The sequence below is a fragment of the Glossina fuscipes genome, unplaced genomic scaffold (genome assembly GCF_014805625.2).
Source record: "Glossina fuscipes isolate IAEA_lab_2018 unplaced genomic scaffold, Yale_Gfus_2 28, whole genome shotgun sequence".
Lineage (NCBI taxonomy): Eukaryota > Metazoa > Arthropoda > Insecta > Diptera > Glossinidae > Glossina > Glossina fuscipes.
In genome coordinates this window covers 2,721,677-2,746,785 of record NW_023998423.1, presented here as the reverse complement: position 1 = coordinate 2,746,785, position 25,109 = coordinate 2,721,677, and the positions used below count along the sequence as shown (strand labels likewise).

The window sequence follows — 25,109 nt, the reverse complement described above, 5'->3', positions numbered from 1 at the left end:
GGATATAGTTACGTTCTTTTTCTCGACCTTGTATATCTGTTGTCTCCGATCCTTTCCCTTTTCGTCTTTTTCTCTACTGTTTTACAGGTTGTTTACATTTTTTCCTTATACCCGACCCCGAGTTTTTTTTTTTTTTTCTTTTAAATTACACGGATCTATGTATCTCGCTTTTGTTCTTCCCAATCTTGCGGAATAAACAGAAGTGCAGTGGAAAGAAATAGGAAAGTGTGCTATCTGTACAATCCACCCTAAGGGAATACTTGTGGCCATCTTGAATCGGAAAACTTTCCAACACTGTCTGCTTTAGTTTGCCTTACTCTTAATGGCATATTACCAGGCAGTCAGTTGTTGCTTTTTGATCTAAATGCACACACTAATCACAGGGTGGCAGGTAATGTTTATGTAAGTAACTCCTTTAAGTGTCCAAACAAAAAAGAAAAGTCGAAAGAATCCTTCAAAGAGGTCAAAATGCTTCAACGTTACTTTTGCCGCCATGCGGTAGTATATAAAATTTTTGAATGACCGAATATTTAATTCCAAGGCGTCGTTCGTCCTTTTCTTTGTTTTTGAGATTGATTCGTAAGCTCCACGCACCCAAAGCTTTATCAACTTGCATCGTGAAGTCATCAGGAGCAAACTAATTAAAAATTATTTCGATACCACATGGATTACATGATGTATAGCATTCCAAACTAAGGCTTAAACGTTCTTTTTTAATTGTTTGACCGCAACGAGAAAAAAGGAAATTTGAAGAATTTTAAACAACTTTTGAAATTCTTTGCGAAATTTTCGAAACAAATGAAGAAAGTTCTTCATTTTTAAATTTTTCCACACAACTATTAAAGGAAAACTATTTTAGACGAATTTCAATAAACAAAAATAAAAAAAAATTAGCTCTTGGTAAAGTGAAAGACATGCTCACCTTAATAGGTCAGTTGTCAGTTCATATATATTATAATTTACGCGTAAAACTTATTCAATTATGTACGAAAACTACATTAACGGTAAAGTTTTCAGAAAAAATATAAGAAAAAAAATACCAAAATGGAAAAGTTGAGTAGCAAGAGGCTACGCAGAGAACTGCTAACCCGTTGGTTTCTAAAGTAGATATAACAACATTATAACAGTTCTAACAATAACAACAACAATAGCAACAGTAGCAAAGCTAACAGCAACAGTGGCGAAGGGCAACAATAACAATAAAAATTTCAAGTTGCATGACCCACTGGCATACGTTGCGTGTTGCGTTCAAACGACTGTTAATCTTTACGAACTTTTAATTACTTTCTCAAGAACTTTTTAAAACAACATTTATAAATTGTTTAACAGCAAACAGCATTCAAAAAAGTAAAACGGACAAGAAAGAAGAAGCAAAAGCAGAAAAGAAAATGTTTTTTTTTTTTTCCTATTTTTTCTATTTTTTACTTTTTGGGGTTAACAAAAACACAAAAGCGAACGAACGCTTTTCACTATAATAAACCGAGACGTAGACATGTATACATTTGTGTTAACTTATAGCTGAGTGTACACCCACCGAAAAGGCAGACTGACAGCCAGACCGAAAAGCTACTCCTTTTAGGCAGTACGCACGTATACGTGTAGACTTTAGTTAACGACCGATGGCTCATATCCTTAATAGTGCACACACACACACACACACACACACACACATAGCCACATTCATATACAAAACATCACAGCATGTAGCATCGTCATCACAGACAACGATGACGAGGCTGGTTAACTGGTGAAGTGTTGCTGGACTTAAGTGAACTAAGTTTGACTTTTTCAATAAAAAAAAAAAAAAAACACCTCATTTTTACTTACTTTCTCTTCTCTTTTCTTCATGTTTTTTTTTTTTGTTTTTATTTAACAATAGCTCAAGCAAAGCTGACAGCCGGTCATCGAGGCCGACACACAACATACAAAGGAACGTCTGAAAAAATTACAGCAAAAAAAAACTCGAAAAAACCAAAAAAAATTCTTTGAGGAATTTTTGGGCAACGCACGAACACGCGAGTATGAGCCAAAGCGATACATTCACCCATCTGGACGGCCGTATCTACGCATAACTAAAAAATACCAACCGACCGTCGTAACCAACAGCCGCATTCATAACACCATACCGTGTTATTTTAAAGCAAGCCAAACAGAGTTGTGAGTGAGTGTGTATACGAAAAGAGAAAGAACAAACAGAAGAGAAAAAACAAAAAGATAAACAAACACATTCACATTGATATACCCTGTCATTCACTTGCATTTGTGCGTTCAGCATTTTTTGTATTTGTGGAGAAAGGATAACGAGGACGATGATTATGATGATGCTGGAGCTGATGTTTATGCTGATGCCGACGCTGATGATATGGTAAAGTCAGTCAGGCAGTCTGCCAAATTTTATAAAATGACACAAATATGCTGGTAGTGAGGGACTTACGGCTTCCTAATATCAGCTACAAGCACACACAGAAAAAGCACAGGTTTCAACGAAGCGACTACCACGTGACAGGCGAGACAACATATGCCGCACCCGCACTATTGCCGCTACGCAAACATCAGCAGGCAAGCCATTCTCTTCCACCACATATTGTCAGACTGAACTTAACTGCCTCCCGGGCTATTACTGCAAGTATAAAAACAACAAGAACAACAACAACAACAACAACAACAACGATAACGGCAACGATAATAATAACAACAACAACAACAGCAATAGAATGCAACAAATTAAAAAAGAAAATGCAAACGCTTGTCACTCCAAATTGTTGACTGCTCTGAATTTAATGTGGCCAAAGGCTCTTCTAGGAGCGACCATCTCTCCGCAATAAAATCAGCACAAAAAACTCGGAGGAAAATAAAAACAGGTTACGACGAATCAAACGAATTTATATTCAAAGCCAGTTCTATCAGGAAAAAAGCACCACTAACAACAACAACTACGTGAAAAGAAAAACGCAAAAACTCAACACACATTCATCCATTTAAAGCTCACGCTGCTGCTGCTGCTGTTGTTGCTGTTGCTGTGGCTGTTATTGCAAACTGACCATCGGCTTCATTTGCTGTGAATTAAGTGAAAAATTTTAAACGGAATCTTTAAACTTACTTTAAACGGAAAGAAGGAAAGAGAGTAAGAGAAGAAAGCACAAAAAAGGACACAAGCCAAAGTATACCGAATCCTACTTAAAATATATTTTTCACCTCTATTTTTTACTTCACTATTGTGCGCTCAAGTTGATGTTAAATTTTCAGTTCAACTTTAAAGCAAATCCGGCCAAAAAAATATAAAGCAAAAAATCATTGCTTAAATCCATTCGATTACAGTTGATAAGAGCTGTGCAAACAAATGGCAAAATTTTGGTTGTTCTATTGGATCCTTTTGGTTGCTTGGTATCCTTTCCTAACGCACGGATATCTTAATGTGTTCATAAGCCATAAAGAAGTCATGAAACTTATGGGTAAGTGATAAGACACACGCTTTATATATATATATATATATGTAAGTGACTGCTAGTTCTGCTAAATGCCTAGCAGCACAATTTAAAATTTTTATATTTCTTGTAAAATCAATATACAGCCATGGACACATAGATAGCATATACTTAACCGAGAGTATAAAAACAAAGATAATACATCTTACAACAACATATGTAAAAGTCGAAAAAGAAAAAAAAAACATGTAAGGAAATTATATTCGATTGCGATCGAGGCTTTTATTCTCCTTGCCTTTATTATAAGAACAACTAAGAAAAAAAAAAAAAAATCACAATTTCCATACTTTATAATATTAGGTGGGCGTGACCCATTTTCCCTATTCCTATTTTTATAGAATAAGAGTCGAAAGTTATATTGTGTCTCAGGCGGATATATCCATTTCTCTGGCCATGAGTATGTTTAGGACAGCAACAGATAGACATATCGACAGACGGACAGACAAACGTGCCTAGAATAATTCAGATATAATACTAATTAATATTATGTAGTTTTTATAGGATCTCTGAAGCTTTCTTTTAAAAGGTTGACTGCAACTGTTTTGACAAAGGAAGGAAAGTTCAATACTCTATAAAATTTAGTATGCGTGTCCGACTCTTTCTATATTTGCACAAACACCCATAACATAACAATGCATATTTTTATAGTTGTATCTCTTGTTGTTGTTCCAAAGTTGTATCCAAACAGAGGTTGTCTTACGATATATTGTACTGCGAGGGTGCCCTTTGACCGATTGTAGCCGATTTCTATGCTAGCCTGTGTGCAAGAACGTCCCACGTTTGCGCCAAATTCGAAGCAGATAGCTGTCCTTTCCCGACCAAAGGACACAAACTTTACACAGAGGGATAGACTGATAGACGAACATGCTTAAATCGGTTGAGAATTTAAGGGTGATGAAGAACATATGTAGGTTGTACATACGAAAATAAAACAGAAAGACGGGCAAGCGACTAAACGGACAAACACTCGTAAGTCAAATTAGACGGCGATTCTGAATCGATCGGTATAATAAAAGGTGAGTCTCTGTGACTTTTCACACATGTACGCTTGTGCCATAAGTGTTAGAGTAGGATAGAAAAAAGCTTTCAAATGTTCGAGCAATTGAAATAAACAAAAGTTAAAAAAAAATATACGATCGTTGCCGAATCCTTTATATCCATCGCCGTTGCTCTAAGAAAATACAAAAAAAAAAAGAAAAGACCTACATTTGGATGCTCTATAGTATTGAATGGGCGCGTTGTAGGGGTATCCTTCGAGAAGTTCAAGTCGCTTCCAAACTTTGTTTCAAATTTGTAGGCGATATCTTCATATTTACGGCCAGGAGTATGTCTACAACAGGCATTGCACAGGCGGACAGACGGACAGGCACACAGACGAACAGATGGACATGCTTTAGTCCATTCAGAATTTGATGCCGATTAAAGAGATATATACATTGCGAGGTCTCTGAAACTTCCTTCGGGGCGTTGGAAACATTTTGACAAAGTGAATATAACCCTCATCCTGAAGGCTGGCTGAATCAATTGCAGCAATCAACTCGATTTAAAAAACCAAGAAGCGGTAGAAATTAAGTCGCGATAGGCTGCAATATAGGATGGGCTCGCCTCCATTTTTTCAATTTCTGCAGATGCTTTCGGTTAGCGCAAAGAAGGGTATTTTCGCCGTTCTATTTGTTGTACGCAAGGAGTAATAAGTAACGAGTAAAAGCGTCATTTTGTTTTGCTCAAAACTTTGCTTCTCACTTTGTTTTCAGTTGTACTACGGTCGTGTCCCTTAATGGACCCGGCCCATTTTCAAAATCAGCCTGCGTTTGCGAACTGGCACTTTCTTATTTTTATCAGGAGAAAGTCTACGGCAAACGGACGTACAGACGGATATGCCTAAATCAATTTAAAATTTTCCACTAATCAAAAATGTGTATTCTTTGCAAGATGTCGGAAATGTCTTTCTAATCATATCCTAAACTTTTCGATGGTATGCAAAAGAAAGGCTTTGCTTTTCCTTAGCAATAAGTTAGAAGCAATTCTGGCTTTAATTCTTTCAAATTCAAGATAGAAAGCTTTTAAACAATGAAAGTGCACTTACGCTGTTTTGCCTCTTATTCACGAGTGTATTGTAAAAAGATTGCATTTTTCCTAAAGTGTATTTATTCTCTTTAATGGTTTTAATTCTTATAAAACGAATCATTTTTGTTTTCTTTGAACTTTACTTCTCAAAAACTTTTCATGATGAGAATGGTTAATAAAACTGAAGTGTTTTCTATGATTGTTTTGGCAGCTGTCGCAACTAACTTATAAAATGCTTGCTTGTGTGTGCTAAGCAAGCGAACAATATTCTTCGATTTTTGAATTTTCTTTTCGCGTTAATGTAATAATAAATAGAATTCAATTAGTTTTAAAAGATACCGAAATTTCGGGCTGAAAAATTCTGATGAGATGAATAATAATTAAAAAAGTTTCACTCATAAAAAAAGAAAACTTATTAAATTTAATAAAGGGTTTAAGGCTTCTTGTCCTTTACTGTTTTCAAACGGCAATAGCAACCCTAACAACAACTGTTTAAAGTATCTTGGCTTACGTGTTGATCGAAGATTAAAGTGGAAAAATCATATGAAGGGTGCAAGCGAACAGATGCTGTTGTCTAATTCGCCCAGAGTCTCAACTTTGCCAACCTTTTTGCACCTACGGCATGGAACAACCAACAACTGTTTATTAGGATATATTCCGATTTCGCTTCTAAATATTGTTAATTTGCTTTAGCGACTAATTATTTTTACACGATTTCACTTTAGTAGTAATTTCCGTGTGACAATATAAGTACAGTTAGGCCTTTCCGCAATGAACAGCCCAATAAGTAGCAATGACCACCGCAACCGTGAGTGCAAATGCAGATCTCAAGCTCAGCTCGTCTAGGCTGGTCGTAGCAATAGTGAGCACTCGGCCGGGAAAGGCATAACATTTACCGATTATTCTATATCTATCTCTTTTCCTTTCCTTACTTCTTTCTGACCGTCACCGCGTTACACGAATATTGAACATGCCCTGATAACAAAACAAAAATATCTACCGACAATTTAGTCGTTTATAATTTGTTTTTTTTTTTTACGCCTTACGGTGAGCAATTATTTTTACCCGATGTCATTTTGGTCTGCGTATATATCGTGTAAAAAGGTATTCGTATTAATATTATTCTGAGTACAGTTTGCCAGTTACCGATGATTTGTGTCTTCGCTTATAAATGACACGTCAAATGGGATGTTGGGCTTTTGAACCTCTACATGGTACGCCCAAATAGGACATCCGTCTAAGGGTATTCCATGATATTTTTGGTGCGCTACGTAGGCCATACTGATATTAAAAGTAGTCATAGGCACGTATTTTGCCGTTTGTAAATGCATGCTTGTTGAGCCCTTCCTCAAACATGGTAACGTGAGCTGATAGGTATGACAAAGGTGTCATGGCGTTAGTATCATAAGATGTGGGCGTCTCTCTGTGTATCATAAATATAAGAGAAGCTCTAATGCATTATAACGCCTTATGGAACTCTGACTTTTTATTCATTGACTACCTGTACGTCACGATTTATAAAAAGTATCTATCGATCAATTGACACGCCTTCAGTTAACAAAAAAGCTTGCAATGTTTCCAAATTGACATGAGATGGTAGCTGTATTGAAGTTCTACCAAGCATAAGATAGAACTTTTTCACTCATTTTGCTTAATCGAGATTCTGTGTTAGCTTTAATATATCTTCCGTATATAGCTGACCTTTTGGTTTCATTTTTTGCAAGAATGCATCTTAACGAGTAGTTTAAAAAGTAATCAATTACACCTTGTTTTGACTTTTGTTATTGGCAACAAAAAATGCATAACAAATTATCCTTTAAAGTGAACTCTCAACCATTGTCTCCGGAAAGTAAAAGTGCTTTCAATCAAACAAGACACACAATCGATTACTGGACCTTGACGGTTTATAATGCAGCAAAACATCAAGGCGACCATTAAAAAGAACAGTAATAATAATGATAATAATAATAATAACAATAAGAAGAAGAAGAACAACAACAAAAACAAAAAAACAAGAAAACACAATACGTGATAGAAAAATGAGGTAAAAAACACAACCGCAAAGGCAACGAAAAAAGAAAAGCGAAAACAAAAAGATACAAAACACAACAAGCAACCATTTGGCTTAGAAATCCTTAATATAATATATAATGGTCGCCGGAATGCTTGTTAGAAATGCTGAGGCTTCAGGGTTTATAATGTATAAGTGTATGAGTTTGTGTGAGATGATAAAGCTTTTGTTGTCATTCATACGCTAAGTAGCTGATGGCGTATACTAGAACGACCTTGGCCGCACCAAAAATCTCACTGCTAAAGGTATACAAGTGTATATATGTATATATATATATGTATATATATATATATATATGTATATGTATACACATATACAAAGCTAGATAAGCTTTCTTTGCTGATTGTTCGTTTAGTCGTTGCGTAGTGTGACCAGCAATCATACGAGCAAATGTTTATATGTACATATATATGTATGTGAGCATATATACAAATACATGTGCCAGATATACAAATGAAATCTCTTTCTTAAATAAATTTTATTTTTGTAAAGGAAAATGTTTCATTTTCTAAAAGCTGCTTAGTGCCATCCATATAAGGTAAATACTAGAAAGCAAGGTTTACTTGCGGTACACGCTGCATACAATACATTTACACAAATAGACTATAAATTGTATGTGCCTGTGCTATAAAGTGTGAGGCTTAACAAAATGAAAGCGTTTTGATTTGATTTATAAATTGATTAATGATGGCATATAAGTGCCTAGAATGTGTGTGCGTGCAAGCATCAATATATATATATGTATATATGTGTCTATAAATGTTTAGATCTATATATGTGGCCCAGATTTATAACATTTTCCAGGCACTTAAAAATAATTGAAGTGAAATACACAATGAATACCACATACATGCATAACGATAGAAAAGCATAGATAAACTCTTAATAAACTCAAAGGCAGAATTATTGAAAAAGAAAATGTTTAAAAAAGTAAGGAAAAGTTTAATGTTTTGTAGATTAATGTTACCGAATAAGCAAAATACGAAGAAGAAGATGAACAAGAAAAATAAGAAGTAGAAGAAGAAGAAGAAGAAGAAGATGTAGAAAAGTAAAGTTTTAATTTTCTCTTGAAGCAATTGAGTGGAAAGTGGGATAAGCAATAAAACCACAATACGAGTAAGTGAGGGAGAGAGAGAAAGAGAGAGAGAGAGAGAGAGATATGATCAAGATGCAACCTAAGATGATGGTTTAATAAACCTTTTAAGTTACTAGTTAAAGTAGAGTATTAAAGCTTTTTACGTACGTGTTCTCTACGTGACTGTGCATTCACTTGCTAACACTTCACCGACCTTTTCGTTCTTCTTCGTTTTCCATCTCTTTTGCAATGTTTGTTAGTTAGCAACACATTAAAGACAAAGTTTGCATAAAGATTAGTCTGATAATTACAGCCATTATAAAGTATAGTCAGTTATACCTTTCGAACGCATATAAGCAAACGCCAGCACATATTCAACCATATACTTTCTCTCATAGCAGGGGTGAATGGTAAGGAGCACGGCAAGGTAAGGTTACTAAAATTACTATTCTAACTTGAATTTTTCTTATACGGCTTCGACACTTCGTTCACTGTGTTCAGTGTGTTAATATAACCATTCGCCGCTCATGCAGTTGAAAGACTTGTTACACTCTTTGCCGAACAGCATCATCATCATCATCATCATTATTATAATCATTATCAACAAAATATTTTTCTTCTTTCAGTTATGCGTCCTAATACTATTGCAAAAATATGTTTCTTTGTGTTTGTGCATCCTGTGCCAGTGCATATCTTAAGGGGATTTATTACAAAAATGGAAGAAAAAGAAACTTAAAAAAGCAGTAGACAAACAATTATATGCTTTGATGCTCCGGTTGCTTGTGTGCGATATGTTATAATTATGGCAATTAAAACTGAATACGGTTTTATTCTTTGCCCTCTTCTTTTCTATCTCTCTCTCTCTCTCTCTCTCTATCTATCTCTCTTTCTCTCTCTCTCTCTCCCCACTCTTTTATATCATATACCCTATATTTTGGAAAAAAAGTTTTCAGCCGAAATACATGCTCATCTATTTTTAGATCTTCCTAATTACATTAAAATCGCACATAACTCTCCCTTTGGCATTCTTCGACGTCTATCAACTAATTCTATTTTTTTTTTTTGCTTCTTTTTTCTTTTTGTCAGCTTAATCATCGTTGGTGGGGTTAAATATCTAATCTCGCCATGATTATTATTATTATTATTATTATTGTTATGAGTTATTTTTCTGCTTGATTTGTAGTTTACTTTAGTTTTGATTTTGATTTCGTTTTCAATTGATCTCAGATGCTTTTGTGCATCTGACTTGCTTTGCCTTTCCTTTCGCATGTCTCTCGCAACGGAGTTGTATTGATTTCAAAATGATAGAAATCATTCGAGCGTAAGTGGTGTTTGCAGCCATTTTGCAATATTTTTTACTCATCATCAAAATGTTATTATCATATAACTTGCTTCTTCATATCAGCATTATTGACATAGCATTCATGCTCTTCTTTAGTATTTTATTATCAATGATATCTTACCGCGTTAGCAGTGCACATCTAAAAGATATGCAAACAAAATCATCTTATATTACAGCACAAATAAATTAACAAAATTGTTTGCCGTAAAAAAACTTCAAAATTAAATGGAAAAAGAAAGAGAAATAAACTTTTTTACTGTTTTAAAGATTTTCTCTACAATGTATTACAAAATTCCTCCTCATATTTTTACTATTCAAATTTATCTACGCTTTCTCCATGTCAATGAAACCCGCTCTACTAGTATTGAGAACAAAAGAAATAAGTCTTTTCGAAAACTATGATCAATAAAAGCTGCTTTCTAGGCGTCTAACGGTCTGATTCATATGAAAGAAAAATATTTTGAAATCCATCTTACAATAAGAGAAAAAACAAATTCTTTATTGCTGTTAATGACAAGTGTGGGCGCAAAACGTTACAAGCTTCCGTGCAAAAAACATGCATTTGCAGTACGATAAAGAAAGGAAATAAAAGAAGAAGAAGAAGAAGAAGATTTTCTCGAAATAAACACTATGTGTCGAAGGCTTTACTATAAACTTTTGGCTGGCAAGTGACTAAGGTTTATCCGGCTGACCTGCTCTGCTTTTATTCTAACCTAAGAATAATTTGACATAAATGAGTTCGTAGCATATTTTTGACGGTTTAGAACATCTTTCACGCCTGCTTTAATGAGACACCAGTTGAATTTAAAAGCTCGTAATATATTGCTACGCAATCATATCATAAAATATTGAACATTAAATCTTTTTGCTAATGAGTCCACCAGTCATCAGAATCCTTGCTTGGAATGGCGTCACAAAAACAGATCCACATAGTTGAAGTTTGGCATAGTTAATTTTTATTTCACAATTGCCTTTGGGTGTATAAGGGTTTAACGATGCCCCAGAAATAGACCTAATTGATCCAAATTTCGAACTGTTAGCTTTTATACCGCCTTACTCTTACGAACCAATTTTTATCATAAAAAAAAGCAATTTTCCACATTAGAACCTAACTGGTCCAAATTCCGTAGGACTAATTTCAAAGTCAAATTACTATTACAGACTTGTTTTGTTTGAAAAATATTGAAATTTCTCCTCATATAAAACTTCAATGTTCGGGGGAAAGGTTTTATCGTAGGTAGTACGGAAAATTCAGAAAATTATTTAAGAGAGTGATCAGTATAATAAAAAGCGGGCCACATAATACAACCTGTACCACCACAAGTGGTGTAAGGTATAAAAGATTAAGACAACGGTAATCAACTAAGGTTGATCCATAGACAGGTAGAGCTACAGACGTCTGTAACCACACAATAACTTCCCAGCTAAGCGGTTAGTGAGAAAAGATAGAAAGTGCGCAACGAACCTGTCCAGCCTCCTGACCGACAACTTTCGGCCAATGAATCCTACATCCATTCGATCCTACTGTCTTTCTAGCTGTCATATTTGCTGTCAGTTATTATTTAAATTCAATGTCTGCGAAATTTCTCTCTCTCTCTATTCAAAAGAAACAAATCCTTATAGAAAATCGTATTAAAAGAACATAAGGTATTTCAAATACAAATCTCCGGATATATTAACAGAATAAAAAGGAAACTTGAAACGAGAAATAAGTAAATAGATGAAGAATTGTAGACGAATAGTTCGAAGTAAACAAAAAAAAAAAAAAAAAAAAAAAGAGGAAGAAGAAAGTAAAAAGAAAAATTGGAAACTCAGGTACCTTATACGATATTTATTGAGTGAGAGGAAAAAGAAGAAAACGCGAAATTAAATTTCTTTGTTGCATTATTTACTCATCGGGATCTATATGATGCTTAATCCCAAAGCTTTCACTTTGACAAAGACGTTTAGAGAGTTTATAACTTGACATACAAACACATAGCCCATGTGCACACACAAACATGTGCACACATGTAACCCGAATGTACACAAAGAATACTTGCTAAGATCATCAGATTTTACTTTTTCTGGTGTCGGCGATGGTGTTGTTTCCACTTGCAGCAATATGCTGTTATCTTGGTATCAAATAACAAACAAGTGTGAATTTAGGTATATATGAAGTACTTGTACTTGCACGCGTGTGTGTGTGCCTGTGTGTGTTTACGACTCGGATGAACAAATGTCGAAACAACCTACAAACAAATATATATGCGACACTAACCTTCTTGCCTCTCTTGCCCCTCTTTCGTATTTTCATAGTAAAAAAAAAAAAAAAAAAAAAAAAAGCAAGAAATTCAACTCATGTTATACAACACATAGCAAACACTACAAACACTACAACTCTTAAAGAAAGAAAAATTATATGAAAAAATGAGGAAAAATATATGTGAGTGTATATGTGTGTAAGATGAGGTTGGATATCCTGCTATATATAAAAGTATTAATATATATATATATATATATATATATATATGTATATTTATAAGTTTTTTTCCCCCCTTTCTGTTTGCAATGAACACTACACACTAGCACACATCAACCATCCAACAACTACTGCCAACACTTGAGTTCTCTGAGTGCTGCAGGAATTGTGCAGTAAGCAGTGTTTTATAAACGTATAACTGTTAGTATGTACGTATGCATATACATTTTCGTAAGGGTGCGCGAGTATGTCTATATGTGTGTATGTTTGTTTTGGGTTTGAAAGGAAAATTGTATGTTTGCCTAAGTATTTGTAGGACTTTTTTTAATCTTTTATATGCAAAGAAAAAAAAAAAAAGAAAAAAAAGAAACGGAAGTATATGTGTACACTCTTGTTGTATATGCAGAGTGTAAAGCTCAGAAAGCTAGAAAATTGTATTTTCTTAGTCTTTCGAGTACTTAGTGCGTAGAGCGTGGGCTGCAAGTGGCGGGGCAGGGGGAGAAAAGCGAAATGCGTGCATGGGTAGGTGATTTGTAGATATCAAGTAATTCGTATTTTTTTCTATTATTTTTTTTTTTTTCGTTTTTTTTTATTTTCTTTAATATAAAATTTTCTTCTGCTTCTTGCGTGCGTTGCTGTCGTTTTTATTAAAGGCATTGTTGTGCTGGGCCTGAGATGAAATGGTTTTTTAAGTAGAACAAAGAGAACAATTTAAAACAATTTTAAATCCAATTATAGAATAAACACAAAGCAACGCTCGCAGAACGCACAATCTCCCGATAACCATAATACTGAGAAGATGTAGAAGATGGGTTATTAAGAAAACCACATCGTTCTTTTTCGTGTTCTTTTTCTCTTTTCGGCTTACTTTCCTCCCTTTAAAGGAACATTAACTAAGTTTGGCACCCTGCCGTCACTTTCAATTTTGGTTTTTTGTTAGTGCAAAGGCAAACATTTCCTTATTTGATTGCTTTTCAGTTGAACTTAGGCTGAAGGTAACAACAGGAAATGAAACAAGTTTCAGTAAAAACTTATGACAAATTCGAAAAGTAATTTCACTTTCTTTTCATATATAATTTATTATTGCCTTTTGTTGCTGTTATTGTGTATCGAAAAATTTTGCCAAAAAAAAGCATTGCATTGCTTTCAATTGCTGTCAAAAATTTCCCTTTCCCCTAAAAAACATTCTGCTTTTGACTCTGCGGCTGGCAAGCAGGCGTTTCCCGCACAAATGTCAAAGACATAGAAAGCATTTCAAAGCTTCCACAGAAAAAGAAAAACAAAAGTAACAATTGCCGCCAATTGCTTTTTATCTCCCTTAGATTATCGGTTTATATTTTACAAGAAATCACGTAAAGCATTTATCGCAGCATTTAACTGAGAATTCAAAGAAGCTCAGCAAACGCTCTAATTACTGATTATATAAAAGGCGCAAAAATCCATGCACACAATTTTTAATTGTGCCAAAGGAATTAAAAAAATTTTTCTTTTTTCTTTCATCTAATGTAAAGTATTTTGTCGTCGGGTTTACCGGGTAACCTTTCCCAACTCTGCAGCGACTTGTAATATTCTTGATCCACCGGATGCCAGTCGATGATTGTGTATATTGTGAATGGTATGCATCACATCTCTTTGATCGCGGACAAAACTCTAATCCTCTCCGCAAAGAATCTGCCTTAACGGTTAGCATCTTTTTTTATCCTGGTTGCGGGTTCAAATCTCAAGTTCGGTAGAGTCTTCAAAGCAGGCGAGCATGTGGTTAAAGTTATCTGGCGCCTTTAAAGTCATACTTTGTAAATTTACTCACAAAATACATAACTAATGACTGAGTAAATAAATGAATTTAATATTTTCAAGTTGACCGCTTAGTTGCACAATCACGGCTTCAACCACGACATAAAAATGCGAGTAAAAATCACCAAAAACGAAAATGACAAAACGGCTTCCTTGGGTTTGAAAAGCGGTTTTGTACCAAGGAATCAATGGCAACACTTTTCTTTCTCTTCTTCATATCTTTCCGTGCAACGATAAACTGTTAGGAGTATTTCTAAGCATACATGCGCAACCAACATTATAGTTGAGTTCATTTATAGCAAATCGCACCGATAGATAGTTCCATCATCTTGGTGTTGAAACATCATTATTAGGTTTCATTGGTGCAGTGCAGTCAAGTGAAGAATTCCATTTTTTTTTTTTTTTTTTTTTTAGGAATTTAGGATCTTTTCTTTATCAAAACACAATGAATGTCCCTTAGAGGGCGAAGCGTGTACTCAACATTTACAGATCAGGTTAGCAGCTCGACAACTTAAATATGCTTCGTAGCGTAGCAGCGTTAGTCCACTTGATAATTTATATATGCCTAATAGCGTTTGTTCCGCTTAGCATGATTTCGGCAAATATTTATGTAATATTTCCAAGTAAGTAAACAAAATATTTATTGAAACTTTTTTGCTTTCGAAAGCATTTAGCGATTTCCTCGACGGCAGTACAACAATGCAATATTCTTGGTCTTGTTCTAGTGTACAATAATATCGTAAGCCATTTGATAAAATGTTAATTAAGTTTAGGTTTATAAGACGACAATTAAACTATGTAATATTTGCTATCGGCATTTGTGCTGCAGTTAATAGAACAAAAGTCGGCTAAAGCACTTAAAACTAAATAACAAAATATATTGTAACACATCTCCAGTTGCCACGTAATATATAGCTTGCGATTTATGTATGTGTGTATCTAGGCAAAATGTAAGGTAGTTCAAAGAACAGAATAACTACAGGAGGTCGGTAGGAACTAAACAGCCACGAGAAAGGGTAATGAAGCTAAGCACTTAAGCACTAAGCGACCTCACTATAGTTAAAAGTAGAATGCGGTCAGCGGCAGACAACAGTGCAACAACAGTGCAAAGCCCTTAAGTGAAAAAGTATAGAGGCTAAAACGGATTCTTAAGTATTTAAGTTGAAATAATTATTTCACACTTTCGCATTTTGCCAAAATATAATTGACTTATAATTATTATCGTTGTTATATTTAAAATTAAAAGAGTAGGCGATGCTCTAATAAAACTGGAATACCGAGAGTATTAATGCGGCTTTAATTTGAAAATAGTCCATTCGTTATATCAATTCATCAATTAAGGAGGATTAATTGAACAAAACCACTTCGCGCAGCTTTTCAAAGCAAGAAATTCCTTATGGTATTCACTAAGCAATCAATTACTCTATCTTTGGAATTAAAGGTTGGTTGCTATGCCTTTCCTGAGAAAACCTATTAAAGACATTTGACATAAAACTATTGATTGCCTTCTCTTCTTCTTCTGCAATTTAGCAAAACGACAAGAGAAAATTCATTATGCTGAGCATAAACCTATTGATTTCGTTTAGTGAATTATATCATATTTCATTAAAAAATCAAAATTTATAAGATGAGCCTTCGGAGTATTCATTATACACACAAAATCTGTCCTTTCAAGACTTTCAAAGATTCCTGAAAAACAAAAAATGTAAAGACATTATAGTTAGACAGGACCGATCGTTAAATGCCCTGCGCACCACTTCGTCCAGGCTGCAGTACTTCTCTCATTGTCATCATAACATTCCGGGACTCGTATTTCTTTGCCACGTCAATGCTTGCCTCTCATAGCGGCTCATGTAGCTGAGAGAGAGAGAGAGAACCAAAGCTTGAACGGACGTGATCCAAATTAACTAAAGTTATTTTTTTTTTTATTCTTGACAAGAATTTATTACCCATCACCATAAAATATTAAAAATAGGACCATATTATCATGTAACAAGACAAATGTCTGGGTTAAAACACCTCAACATATCACATTTCGTTAAAATATCTCAAAAATAGCTGCCCCTGGCTCGAGCACCAAAGAACATGGTTAGAGAAATAGATGGACAGACGGAGGGACAAGTTGAAACCACAAAAATGATTTTGCATCGGTCGGTGTTATCTTAAGTTCTTATGGATGTCACAAACACCCCTATAAACTTAATATACGCTGCACGACAATTGATGAAGATAAACATCGTGAAAAAAGGAACAAGGAAAACGGAAAAGGAATTCAAAATATTTTGAAACGAGATGGGAAATCCGTTAAAATGACTATATTACGCTTAAGGGACTGAATGCATACTTTACCTCATTAGCTCCTTGTGTAATGTGCCTAAGCTGGGCACTTTCTGCATGTCTTCGATTTGCGCATATAATTTTGAACCAACATTCAAGCTGACGATTCTTTAGACTTGACCGGACTATCGGGAAATGAAAATGGATATACACTATGTACAAATTTTCTAGGATCCCAAATGTATTTCTTTAAACGTCCTGTATAACTAAAAAAATTAAGGCAACCGTCATACTATTAAACTGTTACAATTTTCTAGGTTAAATTTCGATTAATAGAAAGCTAGATAGACGGGTGAAAGATCGGTCAGATCAAGATATTACTAGTCCTCGAAAGCATGAGCAACGTTATTTACTTGATCTTTCTCTGTGCTTCTTAGAAAGGAAGCACCTGTCCAGGAGGGCAAATAACTGCTATGTGAATCAATATAAATATTCGTTTTGTACACCCATAATAATAATATATAATATATTAATATATATAAATAATTTTTTTGTTATTATTGTAATTTTAGATTAATGAAATAAATTTTTAAACTAAAAGGAAAAAGACATGGAGTACTAACAACAAAGGATATCGGCTCTAATTTATAAAAGTACATTAGATATTGACCCTAGCAGTTTTGATAAAGTAATACCTTGTCGTAATATTCTGTTCTGCAGCTGATTTTAGAATGTCTATAGGAATAGTCGCCCGAAAGGCAAAACTTCTAGCCAAGGAAAAGTTAAGGCAGTCACAGAGATTGAGCTTAATAGCGAGAACTTGTCCGCAATTGCAGATTGGGGAGAAAGACATCTTGAAAATCCATTGGGCGAGTTGCAATTGAATGGCCAAGGCGAATTCTCGAAAATGTTTGGATCTTGATTTTCTCAACATTTATTCGATGTAAAGGTGGAATTAATTTAGGGTTAATAGAAGAGCAGTGCTGATGTGGGTGTTGTTGATTTACTTCTGCAATTTTCTCTTTAACTTTTCTTGCAATGTATCTTTGAAGACCCAACTTTTCCATTACATCATCCATAATTACAGGTGCAGAAGCAGCATACTTCGCTCGATCAGCCTTCTTACTTCCTAATAAACCGATATGACTTGGTATCCAAAGCATTTTAAGCTTTTCGCCGAGTGTTGTAACGATATTCCTTAATTTGTTGACGGTGCTCCATCTCGACGTCGTAGAATTTCGTATAGGTTTTAAAAAGACAGACGGTCAGTAACGATGACGGTTTTGAGTTTGGCTTTATGGGAAAGGTTCGCAGCGTGAAGGATAGTTCTGGCTTCGACTGTGAAAGTTGAAGCACTTTCGTGAAATATGAGATTGAGAAGGACCTATCCTGAATCTGCTACCATGGTGCAAGAAGGAGGCAGAGCAGAAGATTTTGAGCCATCTGTTTACAAAAGCTTCCAACCGTTGCTCTCCTGTACTTGGGTTTTCCCAGCTATTATAGTTTCCTAAAGACGTAATAAAGTTAGAGTGGAATAATTTTCGTTCTTATTTGTTAGCTGACTCATTGAAGTTCGTGCCATTCAGATTGAAAAATATAATGTGAATAATTAAAGCGTGTCTTCGATGTTAAGTTTGGAAGTCAAAGTTTGGCAGGAAAACAACCGACAGATTGACAGACGGACAATCAAGCTTATATCAATTCAGAAAATCGATCGCTATAATAGACGGTGGATCAGTCTCAAGTGTTTCTGGATGTTGCGTACATCCGCGCAAACTTAATATACTCTTTTACCACAAGTGGCGTAGGGCATAAAAAACCGCAAATATTGGTCCACAAAGTCAAACCCAACAACAACAACAACAACAACAACAATAATGAAACATATGAGCAAATTGCGTCTAAAGAACAATGGTCACATCGAAAATGTATCAAAAAGATGGGACGACAAACACACACAAACGCGTGCTAGTCGAAGTGAAGAAGAAAGAATACAACGGAATGAATCAATGAGATTAACAATAGCACAGTTGCGTGCAGATGAAACTGAAAATCACAAAAGTAAACATTTTCCAATAAATGAAGTTGCGATTGAAAAATTAATTAAATAGATATATATATATATATATATATATAAGTTCTACACGTATATACATAAATATATATACATACGTGTATATTGTGTCATGTAAAAGGGCTTTGCGGTTTTTTCCGTAGGCTGATGTTAATGCCTAAAAATCGGGCAGCGCTCAATTGATTGTCTCAAATTTCAGCTTATATTTTTTGTGAAGATAATTTTCTAACTCTTTGCTCGTGCAAAAAGTTCTATTGATTTAAAAACAAATGAAATATCTGAAGAAATTACTTTTACTTACTAAACAAATGGTAAAAACGCCGCAAAAAAACCTTTTGTGATGTGTACGGTGGGAAAGCTGAAGTAAACGAAGGACCCAGGAGTGGTTTGCGCGATTCCGTTTCGGAAATTTCGATGTCTAAAATGCACCTCACTCTGGCCGAAAAGTCGATGGAATTTTGTAACTGCTTGAGCTAGGCCGGCACGCAAGTTGTCCGAAGTAGTGGAGGCACTAAGCATCAACCACATGATAGTTTCGCATCATTTGAAAAGAGTAGGCTGCAAAGTCGTGTTACATAACCCAATACCCGTACATACACTTTCTATACATATGAATATCCCGTATGGACTTTTTCTTCCGAAAACCTAAATAAAACTAAATTGTCCGACTTACCTCATACGGTAGCTGTAACAAATTATGCCTTTGTTCCATTTCATCTGCTATGTACAGTAATTAAGAGCAGTAATAACGCACAAGCCTACAGAAATTTACTCCCTTTCTATAATTCTTATTATTATCTTTTTCCCTTTCTCTCTTCCTCTCACTCTCTCTCTCTCTCTCTCTCTCTCTCTCTCTCTCTCTCTCTCTCTCTATCGGAAAATTAAAGATTACGCAGGCGACTATCTAAGATGGAATGATTAAAACTTATAGCAAATTTTCCTGCCACAGTTCAGTAATTTTTAGCACAGGAAACTGTAATTGATCCTGAAAGTATGCAATTTTTGCAACGTTCATATCCGCATAGCTAAGAACATCATTACATTGAATGCCTCATTTGCAAAGTCAATTAAGTCTATAGAACCAAAAGTATACTCTATGTGGGAAAATAGTTTGTTTACAATACGTCTTTTCACACCAAGCGTGAGGAAACGATTTTCATATGCATTTACTCTTAATTTGTTTTCTTAAGAAGTCTTTTAATTAAATCCTTCCTACAATTTACTTTAAAATTATTTATTATTCAATGGCTAAGAAAATTTGGTTATTTAGTGTTGTTAGCACATTTTATCAAGCAAGTTCGTTTTGAATGTACACAGACAGGAGCCAAGTGCTTTGACATTAAAATATTAAAATATCCAGAAAGTTGTGGGGACCGAATTAAAGTGCTTGGGACGAGCTAATTGCTACCTCTTTAGCCTTTTCCATGAGGCTAAGTAGAAGGTTACCATTTAAGCCAATTCACCAAAGCGCTTCTTTATTGAGTAATTGGTTCTTCTGTGGGCGGATTCTTTCAACCTATCATACATTATGTTCGATTCACAACATTGTATGTTAACATTTAAGACTCCGCCCTAAGTTGTCTCTCTTGCTTTTACGATCCCTACAAATGTATAACAAGATCGAATTCTTCATTATCCTGCTAATTCCTACGGTTACTAGATCATCTGATCCGGATGCTAGATCCATCGAATTCGATTATGGTGATTCGGCGGGATTCTCTCTTCTATTACATCCATTCCAAATAGACAGGTCGACCGGAAAAAACTGAAATGCCAGTCGCCTTCTCCAGCCAACTATGCCTTTCTTAAAATAGACCGTTTGCCAAACATCAGCATGATATCTGTGTCGATTCCACGACGTTCCTCACTTTCCAACCTATCAGCTACGAACTTAACCTACTCTAAATACATACATAAATCTTATAATTAAGTCTGAGAGCGGAGCTAACGGTTTTTAACAAAGGAGAGTCAAACGATTTGACAAGTGAAGCATTCAAATGTGGTAATTAATTCTCTTCGCTTTCAATCCACTTCTGCTATTACGTGTTCTCCACAGTGAAAATGGTCTGACAGTCTTCTTTCCCAAACTTACCAAACTTACACTTTCCTTAAGATGCTTATGAATTTTTTCCAACCAAATATTTGTATGCGATTATACTTTGGCATTTATATGCGTAGTCGTGTCTACGTCAAGTTTTTATTAATCTACATAGAATAAGTGAATTGTATAACTTTTTTTAATAAAACAGAAAAATCGTAAATGTTTTCCTCTCTTGCGATTAGTAAAGAATTCAATGAAAATTTACTTAATAATTGTTTTAGCAAAATTCGCGTAAGAGCTGTAAAGTAGGCGCCCTATATATATATATGTAAGCGTCATTTTTCTTTGACTTATAAAGAAATATTAGATTTTGAATTTACTAAAAGTTTTTTTAATAAAAAGTAAATTTTTGTAGAAAATGTAAAAAGATTTCAAAGAATTTTTTATTTCTTTTATTTATTACTATCAACCGTCTTGACCTTTAAAGGTTGAGTGCTCAGAATTCGTTTCATATCTTTTATTAAGCTTTCTCTCTCCCTCTCTGCCCTTTGTTCTTTCAACCGTTTATTAATTGCTCAATATGACGTTTGTAACAAGCACTTGAACTTTTCAACAAAGTGCTTTTACTAAAGTGAACAAAGAAGCATTTATTGAAATAAGAAAAAAGAAAGGAAACGATAAGCTTACAACGAATCTTCGACACCTTTAATAACTAAAGATTTCCGCAAATCTGGTGTGAAGAAGCCTTCAGTAAAGAGTAGAGGCGCGCATAATTGAATTAAACATTTTTCTCAGCTTCTTTGTAGCTTTGTAGTTCTGTGCAGATTGAAAAGTCCTTATAAAGAGTACGTTGGCTTATTCCAAAGACAAAGCTAAACCTAGCGTACTGCTTTAGCGCTTTTGTTCGTTTTATAAACTGTAGCAATTTGTATATGGAAAAAAAGGAGAGAGGATATCAATACAATACATAGTCATGTTACCTTTTTCTATTTTTTTTTTTTTTTTTTTTTTTTTGCTTTTCTATTTTACATAACACAGGCTTACCAATATACTCATTTAAATTTCAACAAATTGCTTTTTTCCTGACTTTATAGTGAGCTTTGCCTGATCGTTTGTCTCTCTGTGCATTTAATTTAAAAACTATCTGAACAAAAGGCAATCATTCATTTATTCATTAGCTTTTTATATGCAGTACGGTGGGTGTACTTTCTGTGACCTATGCTCCCGTATTCCCGTACGTGTGTTTGTTTCGGATATCTGTTTTTCCATAAGTGAATTCAAGCAGAAAATGCGTAAACTGTTGCCATTTAATATTCATTGCCTTTAACTTCATTTATGATGGTTTTTTTGGCTTTGGTTTCAGTTCTCTTTCTCTTTCTATTTGTATTTTGTTTTTTTTTTTTTCTTCTTGTCCTTTTTGTTGTCTTTTCTTTGAAAGAAAAAATTCTATGCGTCAAAGTGAATTTATCCTGTATGGCACATACATCTCTTTGAGTTTATATATGAGTACATGTTGAGTTTTATGAGTTATTGTTGTTGTCGTATTATTGTTTACTCTACATTTACGATTAAACCGAACAAACATATGATATGTAATAGGCGCCGTGTGAAGTAAGGCAATCTTATCTGGCCTTTTAAAAGAACAGCTTCCTAGCCCCCGTAAAAGGCGTGCAGAGTACTTCGAATATTCATTACTGTCTTAGCCTAAAAAACTTAAGTTTAATTAAAATGTATGTCAGTGGATTCATAGAAACGTGAAAGGCTCTTCCAGATATTGTGCAGACAGATAGACAGAAAACAGCTTCTGTGAACCCCGTAAAACCCAGACGGTCTAGATAACCAACAATTTATCAATGTCTGTCCGTCTGTCCTTTCTAAAGATCATTTAAGAACTCTTTCAAATTTTATTGAGATCAAATCTGAAGATTTTCAAATTAATAATAATTGATTCTTCTCTTCCGTCCGCCCTATTGCCTATTTATTATTAAGTCTGCTAAGCGAAGGAGAGATGTGTGAAGTGAAATTAAGCTCTTACAAACGGGCTGCATTTTTGCAAGGTATAGTTACTTGGTTTGGATTGAATTGAAAATCATCAAAGTTTTTATATATATTTGGAAAAAGAATTTGCAAGCTGCGGCCCAAATTTATCTGGAAATATCCTGAACAAAGCCGATATCTCTACCGCCTATTATTAAGAAAAAGTATGATTAAATTAAAAATTGCTTTGATTCTCTCAGGATATCCGAGATTCGCTTTCAAAATTAAAAAAAAAGAATTGTTTTTTTTTTCGCTTTATATTTTCCTTTTTAGAACTGATTTTAAATTTGTTACGTTTACTCAAATGTCTTCGTTTATTAGGTTTTCTTAGAAAGACTTCACTGTGGCTCCCTTTGCCTCCATCTCTCGCTTTCTGCCTCTTTGCACGTTGCGCAGCAGGAATCTGCCTCTTCGGCATTTCGTTTACTTTCATTCTTCTGTTGTATTGCTTTTGAAGGATATAATAATAAAAAGCTATTGTCGTTGTTAACATTATTGTTGTCATTGTAGCTGCCGCCGTCGTTGCTGTCGGTTATTTTATTATGTGACAAAGTGAAAATGTTAAACGTTGTTGTATTTACACGAGATTTTCAATTTTTATATGTTTTTATTTATTTATTTGATCGCTGTTGTTGCAGCTGTTGTTATTATTATTATTATTGTTGTTGCGAAGAGTAAAAGTTCCTTGCGACCAGACAAGCAGAAGAATTTCTTATATGTTTTATGCGTTTTTTTTTTTTTTTTTTGGCTTTTTCTTCATTTTTTAAAATGTGTGAGAGGTAACTCCCTTATCTGCGAAGCGAATTACTAGAGAGAAAGAAAAAAAATGGATTTGAAAGCATTCCGTAGCGACTGGAATTCTTTATTATAATATAATTGAGCACAAAAATCTATTTCAGTCAGAGTACACTTGCATTTGTTGCCACATACTTAGCCTATTTCTTGACTGATTTGGATGACGAAAGCCAGAAAATACTGGTGCTTCTATTTTTATTTATTTATTTTTTTTTTTTTCGTTTTTATATTCCCCTTGCTACGTCTCTGCTTTTTGTATTTGTAACGGATTTATAAATAGCTTTATATAATTTGTTTAAATATTTTCTTTTTTTATTTTTCCGTTTCTTATTTTGTTTTTGTTTTTGTTTTTTTTTTTTTATTTTACTTTACTTTTCTTCTTTCTGTGCATGAAAACGGAAACATTAAATCTCTTAAGAATTCCATTTTATTTCCGTTTACACAAAACTTGTCAAACAACGCCAACATTTCCTTTCTTAAACAAAGAGCTGCTGGACTACGTATAGCGAGCCTTTATATTCTTTGCTCTTCATACTGAACTGAATGAATTCATTCTTCCATCGCAAGTCGCCGCATATCGTCAGTAACGAACGTTGACGGTTGACGGTAGCGTTAGTAGTGTTTTGAGTTCACGTCTCGGTCTTTTATTGAGTAAACAGTTAATTTCTATATTGTGTTGTGAGTTTTTTTTATTTATTTTTTATTTTTATTTTTTTGTTAAACACAAAATTGATTTAAGACAAGTCGGTTAAGTTTATGAAGTTGTCGGCGCTCACGGTAAAAAGCAAGAAAAAAAAAGTTCTAAATAAATATAACACAAAGAGAGAGAGAGAGAAAGAGGGTAAGAGTAGACGGTAAAAATAATGCTAACGCATTACACTACCTAAGCTTGCATAGAGGAAAAACCAAACGTCCGGTTTATAGAGTAGAATAAAATTACGTTTCACTGGCTAAAGCAGGAAAAACTTTATATGATTACATTGTATATATGTACATGTTTAAGAGCAAATCCTTCCCTTTGTTAGTATTTGAAATTTATAGGAACAACAAACGACGATTAAATTGTAACAATATATAAATATAACTTGGATTGTGCTTGGTTTTGCTTATACCTTGGGAGTTGTAATAACATATATTCCATGTGTGTAATCAATTTCATTTAATTTAAAACAAATAAAGATGAAACTGCGATCATCACAATCTCTAGAAAAATGGTAGCAACTTTTCTTTTCTATTCATCACGTCAGGATGGGAGATGAATTTAGTTTGTCAAAACGTTTGCAACGCCCATAAGGAAGCTTCAGAGACACCCCAAACTATATATAATATATAAACATGCCCATCTGTCCCTCTGTCTGTCTTTGTAATGTTGTAAACGTTTTTCGGGTCGCTGAACTATCGACCTGAAATGCCATAGCAAAATTGGAAGTTCTTGCATGGTGGCAGGTTGGTACTTAAAATGGGCCAAATGCAGCACTATGTCTTTTTCTTCTTCTTAAAGGCAATTATCAAATTCTGACGAATCTATCTGAAAGTGGATTTTTTGACTTTATTGAAAGAGTCGTGCTTGAAGCCGGTATAGCTTCGATG

The 25,109-nt window shown here is 34.4% G+C and overlaps 1 protein-coding gene across 5 annotated transcripts in view; it reads left to right on the top strand.

Annotated features, from left to right (window-relative positions):
* LOC119636176 (tyrosine-protein kinase Dnt) overlaps positions 1 to 25,109 on the top strand; it is a 91,354-nt gene that overhangs the window by 20,997 nt on the left and 45,248 nt on the right. For 3 of the 5 annotated variants that reach the window (XM_038031372.1, XM_038031368.1, XM_038031369.1), the window contains exon 2: positions 1,880 to 3,452. In XM_038031372.1, the coding sequence (XP_037887300.1) occupies positions 3,341 to 3,452 (112 nt within the window). In that variant the 5' untranslated portion in view covers positions 1,880 to 3,340. The remainder of the gene's footprint in view (positions 1 to 1,879; positions 3,453 to 25,109) is intronic. The other 2 variants (XM_038031371.1, XM_038031370.1) reach the window with 2 other exon arrangements.